The sequence below is a fragment of the Trichomonas vaginalis genome, chromosome II (genome assembly GCF_026262505.1).
Source record: "Trichomonas vaginalis G3 chromosome II, whole genome shotgun sequence".
NCBI lineage: Eukaryota > Parabasalia > Trichomonadida > Trichomonadidae > Trichomonas > Trichomonas vaginalis.
In genome coordinates, this window is record NC_067204.1 from 11175813 (window position 1) to 11193473 (window position 17661).

At 33.5% G+C, this 17661-nt stretch overlaps 4 protein-coding genes and 2 pseudogenes across 6 annotated transcripts, besides 8 other annotated features; all 6 read right to left on the reverse strand.

Moving 5' to 3' along the window:
* Positions 1-481: part of a mobile genetic element that runs on past the window's edge.
* A 443-nt stretch (positions 482-924) lies between these two features.
* Positions 925-1033: a mobile genetic element.
* A 391-nt stretch (positions 1034-1424) lies between these two features.
* Positions 1425-1533: a mobile genetic element.
* A 390-nt stretch (positions 1534-1923) lies between these two features.
* Positions 1924-2032: a mobile genetic element.
* A 120-nt stretch (positions 2033-2152) lies between these two features.
* Positions 2153-2214: a mobile genetic element.
* Positions 2215-3453: a mobile genetic element.
* On the reverse strand, positions 2230-3357 carry TVAGG3_0525450 (annotated as a pseudogene). Its single transcript has one exon. A coding segment is annotated over exon 1 (1128 nt).
* Positions 3454-4708: 1255 nt separating the features above from the next.
* On the reverse strand, positions 4709-8615 carry TVAGG3_0525460 (uncharacterized protein; the record flags this gene model as incomplete). Its single annotated transcript, XM_051237407.1, has 1 exon — positions 4779-6194. The coding sequence occupies one exon, from the start codon at positions 6192-6194 to the stop codon at positions 4779-4781; it is 1416 nt and encodes a 471-aa protein (XP_051095231.1).
* A 2473-nt stretch (positions 8616-11088) lies between these two features.
* Positions 11089-11298: a mobile genetic element.
* Positions 11169-11298, reverse strand: TVAGG3_0525480 (annotated as a pseudogene). The gene has a single exon. A coding segment is annotated over exon 1 (130 nt).
* Positions 11299-11872: 574 nt separating this feature from the next.
* Positions 11873-17647: a mobile genetic element.
* TVAGG3_0525500 (protein of unknown function, DUF4107 family) lies at positions 12160-12672 on the reverse strand (the record flags this gene model as incomplete). Its single annotated transcript, XM_001293950.2, has 1 exon — positions 12160-12672. One exon carries the CDS (start codon positions 12670-12672, stop codon positions 12160-12162), a length of 513 nt encoding a protein of 170 aa, XP_001293951.2.
* On the reverse strand, positions 12870-13418 carry TVAGG3_0525510 (uncharacterized protein; the record flags this gene model as incomplete). Its single annotated transcript, XM_051237408.1, has 1 exon — positions 12870-13418. A coding segment is annotated over one exon (549 nt), but the record flags the coding sequence as incomplete, so codon positions are not given.
* On the reverse strand, positions 15724-15993 carry TVAGG3_0525520 (uncharacterized protein; the record flags this gene model as incomplete). Its single annotated transcript, XM_051237409.1, has 1 exon — positions 15724-15993. The coding sequence occupies one exon, from the start codon at positions 15991-15993 to the stop codon at positions 15724-15726; it is 270 nt and encodes an 89-aa protein (XP_051095233.1).
* Positions 17648-17661: the final 14 nt, after the last annotated feature.

Consider the following 17661-nt stretch of genomic DNA (forward strand, 5'->3'; position numbering starts at 1 on the left):
ACATTCTATCAGATACGAGGGAGAAAGGGTAAAGTTAGTTTGAGCGTTTATGAAGGAATGAAGAATGGAAAGTTTATACAAGCATACGATACAAACGGTAAACGTGTTTCATTAGCTTTGTCAAAACTTACTAACATTTGTTTTGACAGTGACTTTGACTCTGACGATTGGAGCGACAGCAGCGATACTGAAGAATATGAACTATTGTGTGAAGCACAGCAATGGGAAGAGTTGCAATACTTTTGTAAGTGAGAACGTTTATTTTTACAGTAGTGAGTTCGTTAGTGAAAACATTAGTGAATTCGTTAGTGAAGTCGTTAGTGAGGTGAAGTGGTTGGTGGGTTTATAAATATTTAAGGTTAAGTTGGTGTTTGTGTTTGTGTTGTAAAATATACGTTAACGGTTTTGTAAAGTGTCAAATTCACAAGTATTGCGTATGGAGGAACGCAATGCCTCCATACACGAGACTTGTATACTAACTATTACACTCTACTTGATTTGCCTAACCCTGTAATACCAATGGCACCTCGTTATAATCAAACCCAAGCTGCTATAAGACGAATGACAACTATTTTGAATGATTGCCAGCAAGCGATATTCCCAGAAATTTCTGAATTAATCAAGGAAAATATTGGTTTATTTAATCAAATCAAATATTTCCAAACCAATTTTGAAAATCAACTAATTCTATAGGGTGTCCAAAGGTGTGTTTAGCACAAACCTGAATACTGCGAATAGAAATAAACAAGTTACATATATTCTTATATACGAAAAAAAGAGATCTGACATTGTGTCAGATCTCAGTAAAAGTGACATTTACATGTCAAAAAAATAGAATGAGTTTAAGTAATTAAAATTGAGGGTGAGAGTAGTATTGTATGAAATAATATCTCTCACCCTCCAATTCTTCCTATGGCGCCGAAAAAATTTTGGTGAAATGCGACCACATTTCACCAAAATTTCTCGGCGCCATATAGAGAACTAGAGCCTGTGAGGTACTGATACTATCCATGTACCTCGCAGGCTCTAGTTCCAAGCCAAAATGGCTAAAAATTGCCCGCAATTGTTCACATTGCGGGCAATTTTTAGCCATTTTGGCTGGAATTGGAGGGTGAGAGTAGTATTGTATGAAATAATATCTCTCACCCTCCAATTCATCCTATGGCGCCGAAAAAATTTTGGTGAAATGCGACCACATTTCACCAAAATTTCTTCGGCGCCATATAGAGAACTAGAGCCTGTGAGGTACTGATACTATCCACGTACCTCGCAGGCTCTAGTTCCAAGCCAAAATGGCTAAAAATTGCCCGCAATTGTTCACATTGCGGGCAATTTTTAGCCATTTTGGCTGGGAATTGGAGGGTGAGAGTAGTATTGTATGAAATAATATCTCTCACCCTCCAATTCATCCTATGGCGCCGAAAAAATTTTGGTGAAATGCGACCACATTTCACCAAAATTTCTCGGCGCCATATAGAGAACTAGAGCCTGTGAGGTACTGATACTATCCATGTACCTCGCAGGCTCTAGTTCCAAGCCAAAATGGCTAAAAATTGCCCGCAATTGTTCACATTGCGGGCAATTTTTAGCCATTTTGGCTGGGAATTGGAGGGTGAGAGTAGTATTGTATGAAATAATATCTCTCACCCTCCAATTCATCCTATGGCGCCGAAAAAATTTTGGTGAAATGCGACCACATTTCACCAAAATTCTCGGCGCCATATAGAGAACTAGAGCCTGTGAGGTACTGATACTATCCACGTACCTCGCAGGCTCTAGTTCCAAGCCAAAATGGCTAAAAATTGCCCGCAATTGTTCACATTGCGGGCAATTTTTAGCCATTTTGGCTGGGAATTGGAGGGTGAGAGTAGTATTGTATGAAATAATATCTCTCACCCTCCAATTCATCCTATGGCGCCGAAAAAATTTTGGTGAAATGCGACCACATTTCACCAAAATTTCTCGGCGCCATATAGAGAACTAGAGCCTGTGAGGTACTGATACTATCCACGTACCTCGCAGGCTCTAGTTCCAAGCCAAAATGGCTAAAAATTGCCCGCAATTGTTCACATTCCCATCTTTTGTTGGTAAGACGAAGAATATGAAATAAATTATGAAGAAGATAATGATGAATAAAATATCACTTTTTATATTTTTGACACGTAAAGTTGTCACTTTTCTGTCAAACTGTTTTTATCGTTTTCGTATATAACAATATATAAAGTTTATTTAAATATAATCACCATTGGATTCAATCACGCGTTCGCAGCGATCGATCCAGGCTTGAAAGACACGCTTTAAATCATCATGAGAAAATTGCTCAAATTGCTCTCTTACAAAATTTTCAAGATCATCTGGACTCGCGAATTCGCGTCCTTCAGCTCTCTTTTTTAGCGTGCCGAATAAATAAAAGTCAGAGGGTGCAATATCAGGTGAATAAATTGGTTTTGGAACAACTTTGACATTGTTTTCCACCAAGTAATTCATTACCTTATGACTTTTGTGAACTCTTGAATTATCAAAATGAATTGCAAACTTTTGTTTTTGTTGTTTGGATTTCTCAAACTCATCAGAATTGATAATTTGAGTAAGAACATTGTCAATTAGATACTGAGCATTCATCGTATTAGGTTTTTGAAGAATATCAATTGCGATGATGCCATTCACGCCCCAAAAAACCGACAACATCATCATTGGTGTGTCAATTTTTTTCTTCGGGAATGTTTGCGGATTTTCATCCTTCGGGATCCACATGATTTTGGCTTCTGTTGCATATTGAAACCAAGACTCGTCCCCTGTTACTAAAAAGCGAAACTTCTTGGATTGATACGCACCCAATATAGAGAGGAGCTCTTTCGAAGATTGGACTCTAGATTTTTTTTGAACTGAATTAAGGTTGTGCGGAACCCAACGTGTATACGCTAGTTTGTAGTTCAAATAATTGTGCAGATAATAACTGATGTTGTACGTGGTATCTTTGTCATCTCCTCTATCCTTCTGAGTGATGCTCTTGGGTCTTCATCTAGCGCTTGAAGAATTGCTTTGATTTTTCTTTGATCCGGCGATTTTTTTGTCAATTTTTATGATGGGCGCCTTTTTGTTCATGAAGTGATACATCCTAACATGATACGTTACAGTGGAATAGCTAGGAGCATCCATACCGAAGCATTTTACCAATGTCTCGTATATTTTTTTACAGTCTTTGCATTTTTTTGCAAGAGCGAGGATGTTTTCTTTATGATTCATTAAAAAAATGAAAAAAATCCCGCCAAAATTTCCCGCGAAACCGCCTCTTGTCTCAAAATTCATTTTATATCCCGGCATGGCGCCAAAATACAACATACTCATCATATACATATATTCATATTTTTTATTATATATTTATAATCAGCATATATCTCCTTTAATAGTCTCATATAGAGCGCTGTGCTAAACGCACCTTTGGACACCCTATATTCAAAAAACAATTCCAGGAAATATTTTCCATATTAAATTCGACAGGGATCAATAAACAAATCTTAGTTGCTTTCAATAATACCGAATCTTTCATCAATTCTATTCCGCCAGCCAATTATCTTTTTACAGGCAATGTATTCGATTGTGGCGTAAACTATCGACTAATCGATTATGAGCTTACAATGAAAATCAAGCAGCTTCAAGAGCTAGAAAATCAACTTACAGAAAAAATCGGATCGCTCATGTTTGCCACTCAATTAAATCAGGACCTCGTTAATTTTACAAATTCAATAGTTTTTCCTAATCATGTCACTGATTTTAGGTTGATGATTAATGAATTAATACTTAAAAAAGCATTTCTTCAAAATCATTTCCTTAGTGAGCCAAATTACAAAACATACATTGATATATCGAATCAGCGCCATATATCTATCCAAAAACTCAAAACTAAAGTTAGTTCATTATTTCCTTATCCTCAGCCTCCTGTTAATGTTGACACAGAATACTATGCTTCATTAAATTTGGATAACTTTATTTCCCGAACTAAAGTGATGATTCGTGTTTTTGATCGAAATTTTGATCATCTAATTCATTGATTGATGAAATTATTCTTTTGTTTGTTAAAACAATAAATGTACTCTGTTTCTTTTCTGCAGTTGTATATCCTATTTTCTAACGCATATTTTGCAATCTTTAGTAGGAGATTCAAGTGTTTCTTTTATAGATGTTCCAAAATTGCCGTTTCTCCTTGGAAAAGCACTGTCCAAAATCTTTCATCAATGAGGAGAAAGACGGTGTTTCCACACCTTCCTCATTAAGATGATTTATTTTATCGTTAAGTTAAATGATATATATATATTTTAATACTAATCACTTCAAATTGTTCTGGGTATTAAAAAAAATAATAAAAAATGGACATCTGATGGGTATTTTTTTATCATAGAATTTTTGTTTAGTTTACATTATTTTTAAAAAGGTCTAGAATTTGAAATGAGAATTCGTTTTCTAATATTTAATTATATTGAAATATAAGGTGAGGTTCAAGCATAAGAAAAAGTGACATCGCCTACAGCGATGTCACTTTTTCGAAAATTTCTCATTTGGACACTTTAACTCTTATATCTGAATAATCAAATGTGTTTAACAAAAAACTGACATTTCTCTTGTTGAAAACATGATTTCAATTTATAGTTTCAATCAATTAAAACAATAGAAGATAAGAATAGAATACTACAAGATAGTATTCTTCAGATAAATATAAAAAAACTTTTTACAATAAAAATACATAGAAATATAAATAATAAAAACAAAAACAATAATAATTATCTGTTGTTATTTGATTTCTGAAGAAGAGGTAATTCAGATGATTCTTTCTTAGTTTCTTTAACAAATGCAGAACCATCATCACCATAGACGAAATCTCCACTTCCGCCGAAGTTAGAAACAGGAAGTTTGCCTTGTTTTGTAGATGATTTTTCGACCATCGCTGCTGTCTGTGACAAAACTTCGGCAACTGTCTGAACGTCCTTTTGAGTGGCGAATTTATCCATAGACGATGCAAGCTCTTTCACTCGTTCATTCAATCCGTTGATGATAACTCTGAACTTGTTAAATACTTTCTCAACAAAATCGCGATCAACTTTTCTTTCAACAGCTGACATAAGTTCATTTTTGTTTTTGATGAAAAGTTCCATTTGTCCTTTCAACTGTTCCGATGTTTCCTTTTCAATTACATGGACAACTGTCTGCTCTGGCTGCGATTTAGACGTATTCCCAACATACAAAATATTACCTGAAACTTGTGTTGAAATGTTATCATTTTCACTTTCACTTTTAACTGATTTTTTGTCATCGTTTTTCACTGATTTCTTGTCATCAATATCAAGCTTTGGAGGTGGAGAGTTATAGTTAGGCTGTCGAGAAATTATATGCATCAATCCAGAGATCTTTTTAGTCTTGAAGAACGTTGTTGACTGTTTCTTCTTTATGCCAATGTCATCTTCTGAAATTTCGCCACTGATCATGTCTTCGTTTTCGCTGTCTTCTCTGTATCTTCCTCTTCTTCCAAGTCTCATTCTTTCAAGTGTTGATGTGCCTGATCCTGTTGGAAGAGAGCTAGATCTATCAGATTCATCTGGTGATTCATCGTCACCACCAACACGTGCAAATGTGAAGCTTGGATTATTGAAGAAACTGGGGACACATGTTGCCAAATTAAGTGGAGGAAGATGTTCTAAACCACTCGCGTTTGTTCTGATCAATTTGAATTCATCGATGATTGCGAGTACGACATCTCTAACATCTTTCTCATTCCTGTTGACGGCGTTCTTGATTCGAAGGATATCTTGAAGAGCAGCATCGATTTGGCCGCCAAGATGGTCAACTGTTTTTTCTAGTTTTTGATGTTCTTTTGCACGAATGTCGTTGTCTAACGGAATCAACATTCCTGCACGTGTTGCTGCTGTTTGATGTGCCATGATGCTTGAAAGCATTGGACGGTTCGGAGATTCAGGATTTGATGGATTTTGCTGCAAATTATCAATTAATTGCTGCAAAACATCGACTCTTCTTGATAAAAGTGATTGTTCTGTCATTGCATTGACGAGAGCAGCTCTGTTTTGAGATGTAACTGCCCAAACTTCGTTGAGTTTTGGTGCATTATCTGATGTTGTGTGCATGAGCGCAATATCAAGAGCTTTTTGTAGAGAAGCGAGTCTGTTGTTAAGTAAATCGGCCATTGTTGTGTGTACTTGGTTGATTTGCTCTGTTGTACGTGCTTGAATTTGCTCAATTAAGTCATTATCTCCGGCATCGCCTGTAATTATCTCTCAAATTTTGGCCATTTTTCGCAGTTTGATCGGACAAAACCTCGCATTTCGACGCGAGATCGACACCAAAAATTCGGCAAAAATTATTAAAGGAGGTCTATCGTCGCAGATCACAAACTTAGTTTTAATGCAAGATTGCATACGAAAAATTTCGAACAAAAATTCATAAACACGGAAATGTAAATCAGAGCAGAAAAATATATTGTATGAAGATGTCGACTACGATACGAAATTCGAAAAACGAGATATTTAGAAGATTCACAAAAAATTAGAGTCATTAATTCGCAATTGTATAATTTTGAAGACTACATTGAGTCAAATTAATAGATTTACATGATATTATAAAATAAATAATAAGAGTTTACCAATAAAATTCTCGATTCAAGGTCGAAATTTTTTAAAAGTTCCTCTTCTTGGGAACTCGCTTAGATACTCTACCTGAAAATAGTATGAAAACTTCAAAGACTGTTAAGAACGGTCTCTGAAGTTTTTTGTTAACAATCAGTATCTGATTGTCGACTTTGTTCCTCAGTTTGGGTTCTTGCTTAGACATAGAGCCCAAGATGAGGAACAAAAGACTTCAAAGAATGCTAAGAGCAATCTTTTAAGTCTTTCCTCAACAATCAGTATCTGATTGTTGAGGGAGTTCTTCTATGATGCCTGTTCAGTTATGGCATCACAGATAAGTAACATAGACTTAAAAGAACATGCTTTATAGTCTTTTTTCAACAATCAGTATCCGATTTTTGAGGAAGTTCCTCTTCTTGGGTTCAAGGTCCGAATATTTACCTAAAATACGAATCATAGTATTAAATCAAGAATAATATTTCGAAGCATAAAATTAAATTAAATAATATCTTCATGAAATAACTTTTCCATCAACTTCTACATCTATTGGATTTACTCCTGCTCCAATCGTCGGAACGTCTGATCAAGGAAAGAGCCACTCTTAATACGATGAATTAAACTAGTTTTACCTACACCAGAATCACCAACGGCGATAATTCTCGGTGAAAGTTCTTCGTCGTTCATTGTAAAATTTGTCAAAAGTTGGTTCAGCGGAAATACAATCAACGAAAATTTACAATTATTATGCCTCTTGTTGATGAATATTATTCAATAAACATTAAACAATTTAGATCCGGTAGTTCGAAATTTAAATGATCACAAGCTTAGTTTACAACTATTCAATAAAAAACACCTGATAGTACTTTTTCCCTATGATAGAATTAGTATTTTTATGAATGAACAAGGTCGTAGAATATATACGTCATACTCTATCTTTTTACCGTTTCGATAGGTGAATAACATAAATTTTTGTTCAAACATTTTCAATTATCCAGGGTTGCTTATTCAAAAATGTGATTTTTATTCATGTCTAACATATTACAATTGGTTTGGAAACAGATCCAATGCTATTTAACTAAGATACACTGATATATCTTATACTCTGACTTCTTGATAGAAAATTATAAATCAATTTATACAAAAATTAGTTTTTAATCTAATTTTAAAAACTGTTTCAATTCAGCAATTGAATTAACATTGTAACAATGTAAAATTTTGTATGTAGAGATGCATGGATCAATGTGTGTTGAGCGATTTCGTGTAGTATGGAATACTTCAGGAATTTTTGTGGGATATTTGTGAATTAGTTCTTCAATTGAAACAGCAAATTCAAGGCACTTTTTCCATTCATCTTTTGTAGTTAAGAAACTACCTAATGCAAGTGGCTGAAAGTTTGTAACATATCGAATTAAATCATTGCTAAGGGTGTTATCTAATCCATTTTCAGTAACTCGTTGTTTGTAAAGTTTACTTTTTTCAGCAAGAAATTTCATAAGTTTATGAACAGTATCAACGAAATCCCATGCATTGTGGTCAATATTATTATAATAATCAGCAATCTTCATTTGTAATGAATTTTGGATTTGATTACTGAAATAAATATATGGTAAGATAAACTTGAAAAACGTAAATTTGTATGAATATGCTTGATTCAATCCTTCAAGATATTGATACATTTGATCTGATGAATTTGCTAAATAAGTGTAAATTTCTTCAAATTCTTGTTTAGAAATGTAATGAGGTTTTATAAATTTTAAAAAAGTATAGCATTTGTCTTGTGCTTGAGCATAATATGAGTAAAGTTTTGTTGGAATAAGATCAGGGTCAAGATTATATAATTTTTCACTAAGATCAATAACATGATTTACATACTCTTCAGAATTATCAACAAGATAACTACATCTTGAAGTAATTTGCTTATAACATCTCTGGTGAGATATTGTAAAAAAGCCTTCTCTATCAAACATTGATATAAAAATTTTCTTATCGTTTTGTAAAGTGATATAATTCAATAAAAATTTTTATGTCGTTTTTCCAAATATCGATTTTACCAAACAACTGTATATTTATATTTATTCAAATTCGTAACAAAATTTTTCTCAATCACAATCATAAAATCATATTGAATAAAGCACCGCTAAATTTTGTAAATATCTCAAATCAAATATATTGTCATTCGACAATTTTTGGATTGTTGGCTTGTCAATTCATATATAACATATTTTAATAATAGTGTAAAAATTGAAAAGGTGGGACGATTTTCAATAATTCCTCTATTTTGGAATTCTTGATAAAGATTGATAGTTTTATAAAATATTTCCAGTATTCATTGTAAAGCTATCAATCTTTACAAAAAATAAAGAAACAATAAATGGGCCGATATGTTGCTGGGCGTTTATTAGACTTTCTTGAAAACATATACCGCTATAATTACTTTGTAAAAATTTTTTTCCATCATTCTACTTGCTATCCAAGTTGTCCTTTTATATGGAGACTTTAAATGGCAAGAAAATCCGAAGAACCCAATGTCGGACCAACTTAACGTCACAAATCTAACTCTTCCAAATGGTATTAAAAAACCTTCTGATTTTGATTCATATTTTAGAGTTAAATTATCTATTACGATTTTACAATTTTTATATTTCATTACAATGTTTGTTATCATAGTTATAATTTTAATCAAGAAATCAAGAACGAAAAAAAAACACTTTTAGAGTATTTACAAAAGATTATTGATACATTACAAGAATATCAAAACGGCATGCCACGTCATATAACTAATCAACTTGATCATGAAAAAATTGCTGATATTTTTTGGCATATCAATGAAGAAAGGTTCCCCGACAAAAGCGAATTGACGAAAATATCAGCGCAAATCAATCAATATTTTGCATGCATTCCACTTTCAGGTGTAACTTCTAAATCCAAAATTTCTTTAAATTCAAATGCAGAATACAAGTTCACCTCCTATAACAGTCTCACAAAAGATAGTCTCACGCTGCGCCCAAAATCAATCAATGATATCCAAGATATATATTTTGTTCCAATTCACTTTTTTACCTTTCTCATAATTATTATTTGTTTTGTAGCTTTGCCTGAGTCAGCTGAGAAAATCTATAACAATGAAACACTTCCTTACGATGAAAACATTACTGATAAAATTCTGAGTGTTGCAAAAGTTACAACAGATAAATCAGAATGCGTTATTTATATTGTTATTGATGGTGTTACTTTATTTATCGAACTTCTTGTTTATTTTGTACAAATATATATTTATTATTACGTGATTCCAAAGCTAGTTGAGGAATTTAATGATTCAGATCCTATTTCAAATGAATTCATTGAAGACTTGGCAAGAACATATAGAATTTGTCCTTGGCCACATCTTGAAAGAATTAAACTAACTTATTCGATTTGTATTGGTCATAATGTTCACAATGAAATTCTAATGGAGCAACTTTCCTATAGCCAAATCGCTAATGGAGAACTGATAATTGGGAATAATTCGTCAGATATTAGCATTAAACCATCTACAATAATGAGCCAACTGACTCAAATCAATAATCATTTATCAACTTCTTTGAATGATATATCAAATCTTATTCTTAAAAACCAGAGCCGATATCAAGGAATTCTTCAATCTATTGCTAATGAAAACGCTGTATTCAATCAAATAATGTTAAACTTTACGAATTTAATGTTTACAAATACTAACTTGTATAATGTTCATAGAACAATCTATGACTACAACTTACGTTTGCAGGACCAATTTCAATACCTTCAAAGATTTAATCAACCCGTCAGAAAATATTTCCCATATATTTGTTTTCTAATCCAGAAATTACAAACATTAACAGAAATAGTTACATCTTATTATAATGATTACTTGAATTATACTCAACAAATTTATTTTTACAAGAATGAAGGTGATCTTACTGTAGATATTATAGGATTTATTCCAATAAAAGGCTGGCAAATAACATTGCTTTCGCAGGCGCTTAATGATTTTATTCATGGAAATAGACGATTTACAATTGAAGATCTGAAAAAATTAAGAAATGACCTCAATATATTAGAAAGAGAACTCACTAATTTTAACAAGATGTACTTGAAGAGATTGGATCATTTGAGTTCACTTGAGAAATTTAATAGGGTTAATTTGATACCTCTTGGAGAATACATCGTCCATTTTTTTTCAAATCTCATGATTGAATTTGCACAGTTTGCTGCAATCGACATCTTTTCCGATTACACTCTACTTGATTTGCCTAACCCTGTAATACCAATGGCACCTCGTTATAATCAAACCCAAGCTGCTATAAGACGAATGACAACTATTTTGAATGATTGCCAGCAAGCGATATTCCCAGAAATTTCTGAATTAATCAAGGAAAATATTGGTTTATTTAATCAAATCAAATATTTCCAAACCAATTTTGAAAATCAACTAATTCTATAGGGTGTCCAAAGGTGTGTTTAGCACAAACCTGAATACTGCGAATAGAAATAAACAAGTTACATATATATAAAGTTTATTTAAATATAATCACCATTGGATTCAATCACGCGTTCGCAGCGATCGATCCAGGCTTGAAAGACACGCTTTAAATCATCATGAGAAAATTGCTCAAATTGCTCTCTTACAAAATTTTCAAGATCATCTGGAAGTTAGTATCCCTAAGTTGTGTACTGTGGCACTGCGCGCCTCCGTACACCACTTAGCGGTTTTGACACTTTACGAAACCGGTAACGTATATTTTACAACACAACCATAACACCAACTTAACCTTAAATATTTACAAAACCATCTGACACATAAACGACTTCACTAATGACTTCACTAACGACTTCACTAACGAATTCACTACCGTCCTCACTAAATAAAAATAACCTTATTTTATTTTTTTTAAATTTTTTATTTCATTACAAAGACATGTCCGACTACATTTACTATGACTCTTTCCCAGAACGTTTCCGTGAACTATTCAAAACTCAAGTAAAACTGAGAAACATGCATTTTAACAAAGACAGACCCATTGACGATGAAAGAAACCCTGAATATATTACAATCCCTTATGACGCAAAGTTCATTGCATACATTCCTTATGGTCGCAGAGGAACGAAAACTATTTCAACAAAGAACAAAAATTATTTCTGGAGCGATGAAGAAAATTGCCTTATCTACATAAATGCATACTTAAATAAAGCTACATATTGTACAAAAGAAGGTTGGACTGGATTTGAGCTCTACATATACGACGACGATGGAAACAGACGCTGTGTATACCCATACGATAATATGTACCATTGTTTTCATCAAGCATTAAACGAATACATAGTCAGTAAGGGTCTCATTCCTGCTGAGTAGAAATGTTATATTTTTGTTCTGTCATTTATAAAAAAATAAACTTAAAAATTAATGATATCACCACCCTCACACGTATGAAAACATAGCGCAAAAATAAATTTAGGTGAAGTGGTGAGATATCACCTGTTTTTTCACCTCTTTTTTCACCCGTTGAATTCATTACTTTATAACTCTCTTCCTTGGTTTCTTTTTAGTTGCTTTCTTCACGTCTGTCTCCAACTTGACTGTCTTTCTTCTTCGACCGTAATGATACCAGTTACTTCCACCAGTCAATGGGTCAAATGGTCTTTCGTAAGGGTTTCCATACATTCCATAGGGACCATACGGAAGAACTACTGGTGGAGGAAGAGTTCCATCGACTCTATTTAAATGCATTGTTTCACCTTTCATCTGGTCATTAAAGTCTTTTGCGTGTTTTGCAAACTCATCGTCCTTTCCTAAAGCATTTTCTGACTCAGTCGCAACCAAATTGGATGCTTTATTTATGAGCCCCATTTTATTTAATCTTAACTTCTTTGCAACCCAGCCTCCAATCTTTCCTTTATTTGCATCTAATGTCTTCGAAACTCTTCCTCCACTCATTTTATTTACTGCGTCATAAGCTCCAAGTGCTTTTGCTCCAAATGCTAATGCTTTTGTTCCCATTGCGCCTAAAGCTGCCCAAGCTACCATTTACACCATATTAAAATCATCTCTCTTCAATATTATCTCATAAAAGTTCTCGTTACTGGAGAAAGTCAATGAAACATAAACATTCTCATTCATAAACTTCTTTCTTATCTCATCTATTCTCAAAAAATATCTGAACAATTGCTAACATCTTCTACAACAGTTATTTCATCATGAATGACCTTCAAGAACAAGCTCATTTAATATGCAATTAAAATCATCTCAATAATGAGTCCATCCTTTCCATCTTTAGGTAGCACAACATCTTTCATTGAAGAAGGTTCGACAAGTCTTATGTTAAACTTACTGACAAAGTTTGTTATACTATAATGCTTCGGTGGCGAATACATGTAGTTTGAAAGACATAATATAGATTCTTCAGCAAATTCACTTATACTGGATTTTATAACAATGTTCTCACGAGACCAAATACCACCAATTGACAATCTTGTAAGCAATCCTGCTGAACCTTCAACTGTAAACGTCGATGGTAACATTCCACGAAGGTCATCTATTGACATCTTTGAGTCACTGAATTTAAATATTTTCTTAAAGCAATCGTCATTATCTAACCATGCAATAGCTTTGAAGTTTTCATTCGAATATACATCTGCTTCATTAAATGTAAAACCTGACTTCTTTGCAGAGACGACTTTAAAATCTATTGAGTTTGTTTCAAAATTATATGCTATGGTAACTTCTGAAGGTAATGGATGTCCTTCCGCAGTCAGTTGTTCTCTCACTACCGTTTGAAGCTTTGTGTTAAAAACTTTCATGTCATCTCCTGTGTCTAGGTTCACATACACAGCAACAGGAAACTATCTTGCTTCTTTGTTTCATCATTATACCTCAAAACATTAAAGTTCTTCAATAATATTGTTCTTCCTGCTGGAATACTTCGAACCTGTCTGATTTCAATAGCTTTCTCACCTCCTACATACTCTACCCAGTGTCTTGGATATTCATAAGTATACTGACTTTCTTGAATTTTGGTAGGTTTCATCATAACGTGTTCATAGTATATCTTTATACTCTTGTCAGTTAGACTCGGTGCTATGTTCTGAATATTTCTGACTTGCATTTTTAATGGAGATAAAATGAAGCATTTAATACATGACGTAGATGAAGACATGAATGAAACTACAGACAAACTTAACTCTTCTCTCATTCTTCCTTTCAGTAAGGACTATGAGTTCTGTTCAAATGGTGTTTATTTCTATTGTGGAAAGATGGGTTCAGGTAAGACATTTAATTTAATTCGTCATATACTCATAACAGAACGTTTAGGAAATGACTCATATTATGACCAAATCATTATATCAGCAACTTCAGACTCTATGGACTCAACAGCGAAAACATTTATGTCAAAAGTTCAAGCCTCTGTCGTTAAAGTTCCAGACAGTGAACTCATTGAATTTCTTCAACGTTACATTCGACGTAAGAGGAAATATTATGCCATCGTTGAATTTATACAGTCAGGAATGCAAAAGACTTCTGAGGAGATGGAAAGAATTATTGACAAACACCACTTACGTCAGTACTCAGGAGTTTACGATATGAAACGACTTACAAACTACATTCTGTCAAAACTTTCAAAATACCCCTTCAAAAAGTATCCAAACACTCTGCTCGTTTGTGACGACTTCGCCGGAAAAGGTTTAGTGTCAAAGCCTGACTCACCATTAGCTAACATCATAACTAAAGTCAGACATTACCACTTAACTGTAGCAATACTTATGCAAACATGGCGTTTCCTTGCTTTAAACATAAAACGTCTCATAACTGACTTCGTTATCTTTCAAGGTTTCTCACGTTATGATATTGAACTCATTTGGAAACAGTCAGGTATAACATTACCTTTTGAAGAAATTTGGGAAGCATATAAGTCTCTCATCTCTCCTCGTTCATACCTTGAGATTCATATCATGACTAATACCATTAAAGTCAAAAATATTCCATGGGAACGACCAACATTGTTTTAAAGTTTAACCTTCAATTGACTGATGGTAAACAAATTCCATGCATCTCTGTCGCCATTTCTGTTAATATTTTTGCTGTCATTCATATCATCCACTTCCCCATCCGTTAACTTTTGAGGATATGCGTTAGAATAGCTGTTCTTAAATGAAGGCTTTTCACCTTTTAGAGCGCATAAACTCTATAACTTTCTGCATACTTTATGTTTGAACCTCCTGAGCCATCATTGACATAAATTTTTAAGGCTTCCACCCTTTGTTCATATTCCTGCTTCTTCCCTTAGCTCTTTTGTTCAGTAGTTCTACATCTTTATACACTGCACCTGTCTCAGTGAATTCAACAATATTTTCATTCGTTAGCTTTACATTCAAACCCTTGTCGAGTATATTGTTCATTTCATACATATAAAAGGTTTTTATTCTATATGAAATGAGAAGCAAATCCATCTTAGCTGGGTGCCGTTAATGTTCCAATTGAACCAACATCAAATGTTGACTCACGAACGACAAACAATATTGTCATAAAGAACTATAGTTCAGAGTGTTTGAAAGAAAAAGAACCAGAACTTAAGTCGGGAGGACTCAAAGAGCCCATCATGGCGCATGGCGCCGTGAATTTAAACTCAGCTTCAAACGCTAACGCTACATCAGATGTTAAGTTAGAGTATCCACCACTGGACCAAGTTCTTTCAAGAGAAGCCAACGACAACCCTTACACAAATGTTCAAACAAATCCTTCAGATAACGTAGACCATTACCTTCTTCAGTTATACCAAACAATTTTACTCAAAGACGATAAGAAGCTTTTGACAAATCTTATAAGTAAGAACCAAATAATTCTAACAAAGGAGGACCTTGAAAATGTTATATCACGAATAACAGGGAAACAATGTGTCATTGACTATCTCGACCCTGAAATCGAATGCTGTGGTCAAACGCCACCATTCATGAAAATAGGTAACATCCGTATCATTGAAACACCAGGAACTACAGGAGTTGAGTTTAAGTATAAATATTCGAATGAATATACAAAACTTTCAACAGAATATAAACTTTGCTTGAAATATGTTTTAGTAAATTAAAGCAATTTGTAATATCTGTCCAAAACTTCTTCAACAGTATCGAACTCATCTTCATAATGCAAACCTAATCTTATTGACTTGGTGCAGTTTTCACTAACACAATATAGCGCTTTGCGCTCGGCGCCTTTGACGCCTTTTTCTGTTCTCTTGACTGACATAACTAATTCATTTGTTTCATCAAACAGCAACAACCAAAGTTCATGACCTAATACATAACATTCATACTTTATATTTTTAGCTCTGAGTTCTCTTGTAAGCTGTTGCATTTAATATTTTCTAAAAAGTCAACTTCAACAGTCATTCGCACTGGTGCCTTCAGTTCTACAGGCTCGCCCTGAAAGTCAACAAGTCTGAATTGCATGTCTTTCAAATTATGAGGACTAATGCGAACCCATTTACCTAAATGAGTTGCTATGACAGGAACGTTTGGAATGAACATTGAATTGACTGCATAACAGAAAGACTTATATTCTACTGAACCTTTACTATTAACTCCTGAAATGCCTGTGACATTAGCTATTTTAGACTCAATGTACAAACAATTACCATAACATACGTATGGAACAGATTTCATCTCAATCGTTTTGTCAACACTTTTCAAAGGAAATGTCATATGGTATGCACCCAGAAGCAATTGAACTCTATGACTCATTCGTGTTATCTTAAACTCCTTTGCATAACTGAACTTCAAAACTCCTGCAATAAGTTTAACATTCATTAAGTTTTTCTTCGTTATCCTTGTTTATTTGTAGTATTTATGAGAGCATTTAACACTCCAGCTAATGTTTCCATCTTATATTCTACATTATTTGTGAAATCTTATTTCGTGCTTCTTTCCATCTATTTCAAGCTCCATGAAATCTGTTCATCTGTTATAACGAATGAAGCGATAGTATTGAAGTCAACCATTCTGAATGCAAGTGGCTCATTCTGTAACTAAGTTTGTTTGTAGCTTTACTGTCCCGTATTCGTTTGGGTCTGTACTTTGCAAATAGAACAACATTTTATTCTCATTAAAATATGAGTATAGCTGCATATGCGTATGAAGCTGACAGAGCTAAACGTTTATATTTTGGTCAATACTCTCTCACACTTACTGACAAATATATTGTTATCAGTGATGGAAATACCGAGAAATAAATAACATGGAAGGACTATGAAAAGTTTGACCCTATTTTAACTCCATGTACAATGCCATTCATTGTAAATGTGAAGTTGTCATGAAGAACGACACAACAGTATATAAGTCTGATATGAAGCGTTAGAATATATGTTGAATTATAATCCCGAAAGATTTGACCCAAGCACTACACACATGTGCAATGCCTTTTATTAAGGACGGTGAAATCGTAAGAGTTCCGGATTCAACAGTTTACACAGCTGTTCAAAAACGTTTACAAAACATTTTAGCGAATATCTTTAATTCAGAAACTACAGAAATAAAATTACCATATATAACAGATGCTAAAGAAATTAAATCAAAAACGACAACATTATTTACGTCACTTAATGATTTAATGACTTATATCATTAATATTCCTGCACCAACTACAGCATTTGATCCAAACTCGACGGTTTGCAGTGTACCTTTCATTAAGATGCTTCATTAATTACTTTTTAAGGGATTCGACAGTTAATGAATCATTAAAGGCGTCATTAATTGAAAATCATTGATTTTAACTCATTCACGAATACATATAATTCATTCATTAATGTTTCATATGCTTCTAAAGAAGGTGAGCCAAAAACTATCGATAAAGCGTGTATGAAATAAAAGCATCAACGACGAAATTGAATTCGTTAACTTTTGACGGTGATAGTTTCGTTAATGACATAACATCGGGGAAAACAATTTTAACGAAAGAATATTTAAAATCTCATGTTAGTGAGTTCGTGAAATTGAAAAAGAAGGTGGAATTACTCTCTCTTTTTTT